This window comes from Lepisma saccharinum, chromosome 7 (assembly GCF_977018435.1).
Source record: "Lepisma saccharinum chromosome 7, izLepSacc3.1, whole genome shotgun sequence".
Classification (NCBI taxonomy): domain Eukaryota; kingdom Metazoa; phylum Arthropoda; class Insecta; order Zygentoma; family Lepismatidae; genus Lepisma; species Lepisma saccharinum.
Genome location: NC_139235.1, coordinates 43,494,849 through 43,507,622, shown reverse-complemented (window position 1 = coordinate 43,507,622; position 12,774 = coordinate 43,494,849). Strand labels below are relative to the sequence as shown.

General features: G+C 39.1%; 2 protein-coding genes across 4 annotated transcripts in view; one reads left to right on the top strand and one right to left on the bottom strand.

Moving 5' to 3' along the window:
* Window positions 1-12,774, top strand: part of LOC145989829 (uncharacterized) — a 105,857-nt gene that overhangs the window by 29,454 nt on the left and 63,629 nt on the right. The gene's annotated exons all lie outside the window — the stretch shown is intronic.
* Window positions 1-12,774, bottom strand: part of LOC145989830 (uncharacterized) — a 45,045-nt gene that overhangs the window by 3,995 nt on the left and 28,276 nt on the right. For both annotated transcript variants that reach the window (XM_083125226.1, XM_083125227.1), the window contains exon 3: window positions 12,038-12,489. In XM_083125226.1, coding sequence (XP_082981352.1) covers window positions 12,038-12,489 — 452 coding nt within the window. The remainder of the gene's footprint in view (window positions 1-12,037; window positions 12,490-12,774) is intronic.

Here is a 12,774-nt window from a genome sequence, read left to right as displayed (position 1 = left end):
TATGATGAAATTTTAATATGGTGCAGACGGAAAAATTTAAACATAATTCTTAATTTTCAGATTTTAAAATTTGGTAAAAAAAATGTTCTTATCAACTTTGTGAAACAACTTTTTCTTAGTATTGGGTAGTCCTACAAATACAGCATTGGTCTTGTTTTGAAGCTCCTTGCATTTGTTTTTAAAATCCATTATCATCGTCAATTCAAATTGCGAAACTGATTTTATACAGATTTTTATTCAACAGAGTAAAGATGTATGTGGAACGTGGCAACACCGCATGAACTGACTCACAGTGACAGCCTGCAGTTTCCACAGTTCAATGGACATCGATGTGTGCAGTGTCCTTAATTTGATAGTACTATACACATTATAATTTTCTTTCTGGTTAATGGACAAGAAGATACAAAAATGCAAATTTATTTTTCACACAGAATCCATTCAACCAGAACAAAAAAGTGTCTGCCAGCAATGGATTTCATTTTAACTCTTAGCATATTCATTTTTGTATGATAGAAAACTAATTTTTTGTCAAAAGAGTGGAGATTTATTGTTATCTAAAAGCACAAATACAAGGCATGTTCAGAAAGAAACTAAACTCTTTTTGTAAAGTTTGAGCATAAATTTGTTGAAGAGAACTGACAGTGGTGGTGCGTGTCCTTAGTTATTAACTGGGCCCAGTTTCAAAGCTATTTCTAACCGCAGTAATACAGTACATCGTATTGAGTGCAGGTATGCTAAGTGTCCACGGCAATCTTCAGTTATCTTACCATGCAGGAACTGGAAGAGCAGCGAGGATGTGTTAAGTTCTGTGTAAAATTGCAGAAAACTTTCAGAGACATACAATATGTTACATGAAGCCTATGTCGAGGAATGTTACAGTCAAACACAGAGTTACGAATGGTACGGACGTTTCAGATCAGGTCGAACCTGCATTGAGGATGATGCAAATCTGGATGCCCATCCACCTCTACCAACATCGATCACACGGAAAGAATGCAGGAAGTCACGTGCAAACTGTTGTCTCACAGTACGTGAAGTTGTTGCTGAACTGAACATCAGTATAGGCTTATGTCACATGATTTTGATGGACAACTTGCAGATGCAAGTCCTGGATGGTTCATCATGATAATGAACGTGCTAATTCATCAGTCATTTTCCAGGAGTTTTTGGCAAAGCACCGGGCACCTGTTATCCCACAACCAGCCTATTCCCCTGATTTGGCACCAGCATACTTCTTCCTCTTCCGTAAGTTAAAATCAACCTTCCAGGGTTACATGAATCAAGACAATAGAAGAGATAAAGGAAAAATTGCTACGGGACTTACAGGCCATTCCAGGACTGGAAGAAATGCTGGGAGTGGTGTGTGCACAGTGGAGGGAGGTACTTTGAAGTACAGATCCAAGTAGCTAGAGAATATTACCATTTTCTCAATTCTGTAAAAGTTTGATTTCTTTTTGAACAGTCTGTGTATGTGATGGAAGAAATCAATTTTTATATCCAGTCTCAAGTACATTTTACATCGAAAAAGGTCTAAGTTCAATTCGATACATTTCACCACCACAACTCAAATTAAAACACAATTACAGACTTTAATAGCTATATTTCTGTAATTACACGGCCAAATATTTTATGGTTAAAATATTATTCCACTTATGTTGAAAAATATATGACTATAATTATGCATTAAAATTGCTTGGGTACTGGGTCAATAAATCAGTGCATACACAGGGTGATCTAAAATTCTTATTTCTTACATGTTTTTCCTACAGAATTGAATTATGAATTTTTTTAATTATTTAAGTTAAATCAGGAAGACCTGGGTATTACCGTATTTACGTGTGTATAGTGCACGTGCGTGTATAATGCACACCCAGGTTTTTGATGGGTAAAAGTTACGAAAAATTATATCTCGTTTATAATACGCAGTACAATCCAGTTTCAAGAAATGGGTTCCTTAGTTGTAGGTCGTAAAGCTGTTGCTATGATGATCAAGAGTGAATGACATCATACCTATTCAATGAGTCATCTGTTGCTAGAATATCCTCTTATCCTCAGTAATCTCCAACCCATGCCACCTCCCCCTTCTCCCTCCACTGTGTTTAATCATCACAAAGCTTTCACTATTTAACCCTCTTATTTATTCTGTAATAGTAGAAAGCAAGATCAAAATTACATTATGGATTTGCAGTGCTCAGGAAGTTATTTTCTATTATTTCTCGCCCAACAAATACTGCTGATATGCATCCCATGTTACGGAAGGTGTATGCTCATATTCCGCCAGAATTGCACTGCTTTTCTTGGTGTCGCAGAACATTACATTACAAAGTGAAAAATCGTGTTAAATGGCCTTCAAAATTTTATAAGTGATTTTTCTCATTCCTTCTTTACCTTTTCTAAAAGAGCTTCAAAATATATATATACTTTTTCCACGACTAATGTAACATTTATACGAGGCACATTCAGGACATTCAAACTAGCAGTTAGCACAAGATTTCTACCACTAAGGAATTTACACACTCCATATATATATTGTGGAACGATTCAAGGGAGACTATGTAAAAAAGGTAAAATCTCTAGCCAGACATCAGAACTCGGTCAAGCGACAATTTACAAACACAAAGTAACATTCCACAAATAGCGGAAACACATGATGTCAGGAGACAAGGCATTCTTCGATACTACCGGGTTCAAGACCGTCATCGGCTGGCAAATATGGAAGTGCTGTCCAAGCATCAAGGAAGTATTTGCCAGCAGCTTAAAAGAGCTAAGCACCAGAATTGGAGGCTCAGTCAAGTCTCAGAATTCAAAGGACCTCCAGAAGAATACCAGCTACCAGGTGAAGACCTCGACACCTTTCAGGTCTCAGCCTGGTTCGGGAAACCGAAACTAAGCTTTCGCCTAAGTCAACCGCAGTACATTCGCAAGTCGACTATCTTCAGTACCACGGGCTGCAACTTGTGGCCGTCGGTCAGACCATCGTCACGGCACCTTTTCCAGGGCTGATACTTCAAGACCAGCGTGTGCTTCGTCGCCAAGCCACGGTCAAGAAGACCGTGGGTTGTCGAACTCAGGACTCCGTGCTCTGTCACCTGACGTCCGCACTCAACTGCTTGGCCGAGAGGTAAGTTGAACGGTAACGTAGCTCTACCATCTGACCCCTAAAGCATTCACATTAACGATCCTCGTAGTTTGAGTAATTGAAACTAGTGAACGCATCAATATATATATATTATTATTTGGCCAGTAATACATTTTAATTATGTTTTTTTTTCCCTTGGGTTTTCTTTCATCCAAAGCACCATAGAAATCAGAACGTTCCTTCATTTTGTGATGAACTTATTTCAACCGCATTTCACATTAGTGTCGTTATATTGAATGGAATACTGTTGCCATATTCAGAAACTGCAGGATTTAAGCTTTACAACGATATTTAGCATGATAAGGTTCCATAAACATGAAAAATCAATGCAAGTGTCCCAAAATCATGGAATGACCCTGTAGGGTTTCATGTTGGCTGTCTTAATTATTCCGTGCATAATACTCACTACAGATTTTGGGAGCAAAAATTTTGGAAAATAGTGTGCATTATACATGAGTAAATACGGTATTTACATTGCTTTATTCAAGTTTTTGATATTTTGAAACCCTATATAACCCCTCCGGCCAGGATTTATATCTACCGCCTGCTAAACCTCAAGTGGTATTTAATTTCCTCAGCTTCAGTGCTTCCTGGTTATATCAAACAAATTTCTATACTTTTAAAACAAGAGAATATATTTAAATACAATTTTCAGAGTTACTCACCCACAGTATCCATTATCTAGGTTGGTGTGAATTTATGATTTATGCATTTTTCATGCATTCTAGACGAATGTTGTTCACAATACTCTATTGTTTGAAAGTAACTAATATTTTGTCTTAACACAGTTTTTATCACATTAACACTTAAAAAATGACAAAAACTAACACCTGATATAACACTTCATCATCATCCTTTGCCGTTTCCTGCCTCTGGCTGGGTCGGCATAGAAGTCAAGCCTCTCCATTTTTCCTGGTCTTCCACCACTCCTCTCTTTCCACGGTGTCCAACCTTGTCCTCTTCTCCTAACACTCTCCGCTATCTAATCTTTAGACCGAAATCTTGGTCTCTCCCTTGGCCTTATTCACACTCCTTGTGCTTGGTAAGTTCTTACTGGTAGTCTTTCTGCATCCATCCTCTTCATGTGTCCGAACCATCTCATCTGTGCCTGATCTATCCTGTCCTGAAGCTTCACCACACCCACCGTCTGTTGGATCTCCTCATTCCTTATTCTATCCTTTCTAGTCTTCCCCAATATACTCTTAAAAATTTCATCTCACTGCCTACATCAAGCTGTCTCTGTACTTCTTCTTCCCTGTTCCCCCATATTACTAAGTCATCAGCAAACAACAGGGCCTTCATCCCCTCCTCTCCTATTTTCTTCCTCACCTCTTCGTTAATTGCATCCATTGTAATTATGAAGAGCAGTGGGGAAAGCGTTCCAACATGAATGCGGGGATCTTAAATAGGGATGTAACTTGCCCCTCCCGATTAATACTGTTGATGGTATAGACAGCCCTGAACGGGCCAGGTACAAATATCTAACTTAACATTAATATAGACTCATGATTGGGTTTTATACTGAACTGAGCAATGCGAATGGCAGATAAGGGTGTAGAATAGCTTACGCTGTTCGGTTTAGAAAACAGACCAATAGCTCCTGCTTCTCCGATGATTCCAAGTAAAAAGACTTCGTGTCACTCTCATGCGCACCTATTTAAACCCTCGCTTGGCCTCTCATCACCTCCAGTCAACGGCCAGTGTTATTACCATTTCCTGTAAAAGGCTTATCCTACACATTTCTGAGCAGGAGCTTGGCAAGGTCTGTCAGGGTCAATATTTCTGAAACCGAACGAATATGCTACGAAAGAGCACTTCTTCGTTTTAGTCCATTACTTATACTTATACTGAACCACTCCGTTCTTCCCAATGGTGTCTTCACACAGCTCTGGTTGGCCTTGTATGTGTTCTGTACACTATCTCTTCCTCGACTCCTTTCTCTCTTAGAGCCCTCTAAATCTTTGTTCTGTCCATGCTATCATATGTCTTTTCTATATCTAGGAATGCCATAATCAAATCATTTCCATACTCGTAGCGCCTTTCCTGCATTTGACTAATGGTGAATATCAGGTCTACTGTTGATCTGCCTCTTCTAAATCCATACTGTTCCTCTCTCTCATGTTCAGCTCTGTTACTTCCCTTATTCTTTTCTCTAATAAGAGTGGCACATAAGTGTTATTCCTCTGTAGTCTTTACATTCCTTTCTGTCACCCTTCTTGAATATGGGAACTATTAGTCACATATAACAGAGAAGGCAGCATGTTACGCACCCAACCCTCAACACTCAGACAGCGGTAGCAGGCATTTTACAGCAAGTGGCCCTGCTCAATAAATCATCTAAATCACGGACGCCTAACGACTGAGCTACTTAAAAAATAAAATCTCAGCGCACAAGCTAACCTATGTTTTCCGCAATAGCATAGATACCAAAGAACTTGTGACCTTCATGGTACAAGCTGACCATGCCAAACTTGCAAGCATTGCTATAGTTGATATGTATAATTCCATCCCATTTGGCCTGGCCCGCACCTTAGTTGAAAGATGGCTTACTATAAAAAAAAATCATCCCACTGGAAGTAACTGAGGTATCGAAATTATTGGAAATCTGCCTCAGACACAATTACTTCCAGCTTGAAGGCAACTATTTCACACAGTAAAGGATTTGACCATGGGCAATCCTCTATCTGCACCCATATTGTGAGGCACTTGGCTGAAAAAACATCATCAACTCTTCAGAACTCCAGTACGTAGTATACGGTACATATGTAGATAACACAAGTGCCATGTACGAAAATGACAAAGAAGTAGACCTACTGATGGAAAAACTAGGCAACATTCACCCCAGGTCAAATTCACTATAGAAATGGAAAACCAAGGTAGCATCAACTGTTTAGACCTAACTATCAAAAGAAGGGACAACAAATTCACCACCACAGTCTACAGAAAACCAGGGGCAGAGAACCAGTACATTCACGCTCTCTGCAATCATCCACACAAACAGAATGCCAATTTGTGGCTTAACTCTTGCCGAAGAGCTTTCTCTTATTGCACAAGTAAAAAAGATCTAAGGGAAGAAGATATCACAACAGACACAGGACTTAAGAATGGGTGGAGAGTGCATCAACTCTCAACATGGTGCAGGCAGCCAAACTATCATAAGCAAACCAGCAACAATAAAATGAAATGGATTGCCTTCCCTAACAGCCAGTGCTCTCAACAAAGACAAATGATATTTCCTCTCACCCCTTGACAACCCTGGAGTATATGATGCCCAGTGAGTGTGCAATTTGTATTACATTGGCAGATCAATTAGAGTCATCAATGAATGTTTATAACAGCACTTATCAGATGCTAAAAAATCCCAGCCAACTAACGGTCTGGCAAAGCACCTCAAGTTCAACAAACAGTCATAAAAGTTTCAGTCAAGTATACATGGCACACATTAATTGACACCAAAATCAGACACACACATGCAATTATGTAGTTTCCTCATCGACAGCAGTCAGGTGCATCACAATTGGCTTCCTCTACTGCAGCAACTGAAACACAGCACTGCAAACGTAGCAGACGAACTGGCTACCAGGTGTGCCGGTTAATAATTCTTAATTTCGTCGCTTTCGTCAAAAGTGGTGATTTCGACTTAAAGACAAAGATCGCCTGGCCAGCTGAAAAAATTCCAAGATGCTGAATTGCAAGCACTGTTGGACGAAGACAATACGCAAACGCAACAACAACTGGCAGAGAAGTTAAATGTTGGTCGCCAAACCATATCTGATCCATCTTCATGCCATGGGAAAGATCCAGAAGGCAGGAAAATGGGTCCCACATCATCTGAACAACAGACAAATGGAAAAGCGAAAAACAGTGTGTGAAGTGTTGCTTTCTCGGCATGAAAGAAAGTCTTTCTTGCATCGGATAGTGACTGTGGATGAAAAATGGATCTACTTCGAGAACCCAAAATGCAAAAAGTCATGGGTTGACCCAGGACAACTTTCAACATCGACCGCAAAACCGAATCACTTTGGAAGGAAGACAGTGCTGTGCATTTGGTGGGATCAGAATTGTGTGGTGTACCATGAGCTTCTGAAACCAGGTGAAACAGTGAATGCGGTTCGCTAACGTCAACAACTCATCAATTTGAACCATGCATTGATCGAAAAGTGTAGAGATTGGGCGACAAGACATGGAAAAGTGATTTTGCATCTCGACAACGCCTCATCACACACAGCGAAAGGCGTCAGAGACACCATTTCTGCACTTGGCTGGGAATTCTTGCCCCACCCACCATACTCACCAGACTTAGCCCCTTCGGACTACCACTTGTTTTCATCGATGTCTCACTCACTTTCCCAGCAACACTTCAACAATTATGAAGATGTCGAACGCAACACTTCAACAATTACGAAGATGTCGAACAATGGCTTGCTGACTGGATCACCTCAAAATTTGAACGATTTTTCTGGAAGGTCATCCACAATTTGATGGACAGATGGGCACAATGTATAGCTAGCGATGGCGCATACTTTGAATAAAGCATTTGTTACCTTTCTCCCCAGATAACTTGTTTTCTTTCGGATCAATTAAGAATTATTAACTGGCGCACCTGGTATACCTAGTCCTAGCAGCACACAAGGAAAAGACAGGAAGTGGAAACCAGTCCAGCAGTGAAGCAACAAGTTCCTAAGTTCCTAAAATTAATATAACCTTTATAAGTCTCACGGAAAAAAGTTGGTACTGTTTACGTACATTTATTAAATGCATATTTGACCAAAGAATGTGTACTACTGTTGTTTCATCCTCAAAATGAGTTATGAGATGTGCACTTTTCTAGTTTTATTTGATCCTTAGAAACATACACTTAAATATAATTTATGAAGTTTTACACAACCAGGTACATTTCATTGTTATTTAAAATCCTTATAGGGGATTTCGTTTAATAGGATCCACATCCTCACTCAAAAAGTGATAAAATATCAGATAGTTACACAGTCAGTATGAACCGTGTTTGAAATCACCCATCTAAAGTTTACTGTATTCAGCTTCAGCTTAAAAAAGTTTGGCTACCACTCACATATAGATGCTTCGAATCTTAACAAAAAGGTAACAACACTTGGGAGAATTCAAATCTTTTAAGCTGGTGACATATTTTGAAAAACTCATCCATATGCATATATACATATTTTAAAATAATGAAACTGAGTATGACAATAAGCAGACATCATCCATTGTTCAAATCTTGGAAACAAACCTTTCTAGTGGAAATAAAACTTGACTAGGATTATACCAGCTGTTAACTGATGGAATAAACAAAAAAAAAACTTGATACTGTTGTGTAGGGTTACCAGATGTCCGGTTTTTCCCGGACATGTCCTACATTTTAGCCTCATGTCCGGCGTCCGAGAGGAATTTGAAAAATGTCATTAATGTCCTACATTTTGAGCATCACATAATATTAATTAGGAAAATATGTGTTTCAGTTCAACAAAGAGAAATCAGCAAGTTACAAGTCAATGGACTCCGCTCCCAAACTCAATAGTGAAATTTATTTTGATTCAGTCATTGGCCAAAAAGAAAGAAAAGTTTGTCCTGCTAGAACAAAAATGGAAGCAGTTAATGAGCAAAGTTTTGAGGCCACATATTGATGATGTCACTGTTCAATGCCTGAGGGTAATTTCTTGCCTTGGGATGGAACAAGATGTTTCCCATTCTTATTCATTATTTTGATTGTAAAGAGAACAAAGTTATTTAGGGTGTTTACCAGTCAAGAAACTCATGGAAGTCAAGAAGAAGTAAAGAAATCAACAAGTAGCTCAAGAAGTCAATAAAAAGTCAATAAATTATACTTGTGGTCAAGAATTTTTGCTATCACAATGACTGATTAGTTGATTTAGCTTATTTTACTTCACTTTTCTGCCCCTTTGGCTAATCGTGAAGATAAGAATGAATGGTGGTAAGATAAGATGGATGAAGAGAGACAATCACAAACATATAGGAACAACAACACAAGCCCCACATAAGATTATACAGACTGAGAGTCCAGATGCCAGAGTCTCGCTAATCTGGGAAGTGCAGTCCCAGGGCATTAATAGATAAAGAGGTCTAATTCCCTGGTTAAATACAACTTCAGTTTTCATCTTAACTGAACTTTTGGTAGGGTTTTTTCATTAAATAGATATTTATTTTCTTAATTGCTAATTTCCAACTTTACCTAAGTAGGGGTCGAATAAATAAAGGTTAAGAAAAACTGAAGAAAAAAAAAGGTCACGAAAAGTCCTGAAAACGTCAAGAATTTTGGATTTATTTTGGTAGAAACCCTGTTATTGAACTAAAAACTATCCAAGATGAAACTTCTGGAATCATTTCAAATTACGGTTATTGCTGAATTCTTGTTTGCTATTATAGGTCATAATGCAAATGTTGAGGACTCACGAGAGAAATATTTTTTTCATAAAGTCTGTAAAAAGTTTGGTACTGGTCCATATAATTTAAAAGAGTTTGACTGTCCAGTCTCTCATATATATATTTTGATTAAAACCTGAAATTTTGAAAAAAAAATTGGCTCCTCTGAGAATTACCAGTTAAAACATCTAGTAAGAGGTTCATTGTTTAGTATGATTACAAGTTTGGAAATTTTGCATTCAAGAATTCATTAAGAAATCTTTTTTTTTTAATTGAAAAGTGTTAATTTTAAATTACTCTCTAACGTGTTCTATAGAAATATGTATTATTTATTGCGTATGTTTTGTGTCCTCCATTTTGGGGCATCATGTCCTACATTTTTCTTATAGCAATCTGGTAACCCTACTCTTGTGAGACTGCTTTGGCATATCTGTTGAAAATTCACTACAGTAAAAAATTAGTATCTCAGATCAAATGTACTTGCGGCATACAGTGATGATACAAACACCGCACTCAATTGAATCCCTCTTACATTTTTTCTCAAATATGACAAGAACACACGGTCATTGGTATGACTATTATTAAAAGATTGTAATTTTTAATTTGAAGAGTTCCTAAATCCTATTTTTGTGTTCAGGCAAAATATAAGAGATACAGGAGTTGGACAAAAATATGGAAACACCTGGTATAAAACAGGTAGCCATTTCAAACCGATTTGCGTCTGAATGGTAGGTGGCGCTGTGGTCACTGGAACTTCCTGCGAGGTATACACCCTGGCCAACCTGACAGAGTTCAAAGAGGGCAAATTGGGGGTGCGCGTATGGTGGGAGCTTCCGTGACGAAAGTAGCGGAAATGTTTGGTGTATCAAGAGGCACAGTCTCGAAGATCATGACTGCCTACGAGACTTCTGGAAAAATGCATCAGCGAAGCACCAGCGTGGACGCAAGTGTGTGTTGCGTGACAGAGACAGACGCACATTGGGTAGGATTGTGACCAAACAGAAGATCACCACGGCTCCAAAAGTCACTGCAGAGCTGAATACAGTGCTTTCAAACCCTGTTAGCGTCAAAACAGTCAGAAGAGAACTCCACAAGCAGGGTATTCATGGCAGATCTGCAATTCCCAAACCACTCGTGACTGTTGACCATGCTGCTAGACGGAGACAGTGGTGCAATGCCCATAAAAACTGGACAATGGAGCAGTGGAAGACTGTAATCTGGTCGGATGAATCATCCTTTACATTGTTTCCAACTGCTGGCCGAGTGTACGTGTGGAGAACGCCAGCACAAGCGTACGATACAGACTGTCTTGTTACCGAGAGTGAAGCATGGCGGTGGTTCAGTGATGATTTGGGCAGCCATCTCCTGGTATGCTGCTGGACCCATCATCACCCTGCATGGACATGTCACTGCCAGGGACTACGTAACCATTTTGAGTGACCAGCTGCATCCCATGGTGCAAACTTTGTTCCCATTTGGTGATGCCGTGTTTCAAGATGACAGAGCACCTGGTCATACAGCTCACATCGTCCAGGACTGGTTTGATGAGCACGAAGATGAAGTGTCACATCTGCCGTGGCCTCCACAATTGCCAGAATTCAATATATTTGAGCCCCTGTGGTCGGTTTTGGAGACCAAGGTGCGAGCCCGCTACCCACCACTATCGTCTCTACAACAAATTGCAGCTGCTTTGGAAAGAATGGTACAACATCCCTTTGACAACCATACGCGACCAGTATTTGTCCATTTCCACGTCGACTGCAGGCCGTTCTGCGTGCCAAAGGTGGTCCTACTCGATATTAATAAAGGTAATGTGCATTTCTGCAGGTGTTTCCATATTTTTGTCCATCCCCTGTATGTTCATATGGCATTTTCCATATTTACTTTTCCCATTTTTTTTTTGGTTCATGATGCCTGTGGGAAACAAGAAATTTCAAGGTTTTATTGTGTACGAATTGCTTTACGTCACCTATATTCTTCAGGAGTAAAAGCAGCTAAGAGTAAACATGGGTCAATTTTGTAAAACTGATTTAAATCCCTGTTTTTTGAAAATGCAAATTTTGGGAGAAACGATATGAGAAAAATAAGACAAAAAACATTGCTTTGGTACCACTGAATCAGTCCATTTTCAAATTCTCTCCCCCTGAGTATACTGTTTAAACTTCTTCACTACAGTTCATGTGTTGAGAGTTTGATTGATTGATTGAACTAGGTTATTTACTGTCGGATTAAAAATTATAGATACTTCCAGTTGGGACTCCAATTAATAATTAATGAGTAGACCTACATAAAAATGAGTTACATCAAAATTTAGCTAATTCAATTCTGCGTTAATCTATGCTAACCACTTTTTTTTTTTATCGTCGTGAGAAGGAAAAAGTGTATTTTTTTCTCACTTTGCAAACAATCAAAATATTTGCAGAGGAAATTCCAAGGTAATATGGATGAACTACTGCCATACTCAATTTCATTCATGTGGAAACAAATTCATTTGCTTACCTTTCTTCCTCTGTAGCTGGGCCCTCATTTTCAATTTTCAGTTCACTCTTTATTACTAGTCCAGGTACTATTTCAACATCACCACCACCACTGTCTTCAAATGGATCATCATCACTTGCATCCATGTGGTCTTTCTCCTCAAATGTCCCAGCATCAATTTGCAAGTACTGTTGTGAGGAGCTGTCACCGAGAATACCTTGTCCATCGATTCTCATATGTTCCTCCACTGGTTCAGAGTGAAGAATTGTTGATGGGTTAGACTCCGAAGCAACTTTGAGTGTCTCTTCATGAGGAGGAAAAGTGGAGTCAAAATCCTGGGGTTCAGTCTTGATTGAGCAACTCACAAAGTCAGGCATTGGGTGATGTGACGGGGATGAATGGGATTCACCACACTCTAGGTTCCCTTTGCTCCCTGCCTCCATGTGAGGTGATGATGGTGAAGCACTTCGATCCTGCAAAAGACATGGGAATAAAGTTGTGCTCAAATTGGTGACATACAGGGTGATTCAAAACCATTGGCACATTTTTCTGTGGTCTCTCATTTGCAAACCAGAAGTAAGAAAACAAACTACCCACAAGAATATGAAAGTTGTACGAGTCTCGACACTGACTTCAACTGTATCTAGTTCTGTACTTGTTATGTTCTACTTGTAGGTAATTTTTACTTGTATGTATGTGGGAAGGTGGTGTTACAATGAAAGAAAAAGTAACATATGTAGTGAAACTGATGCATTCAC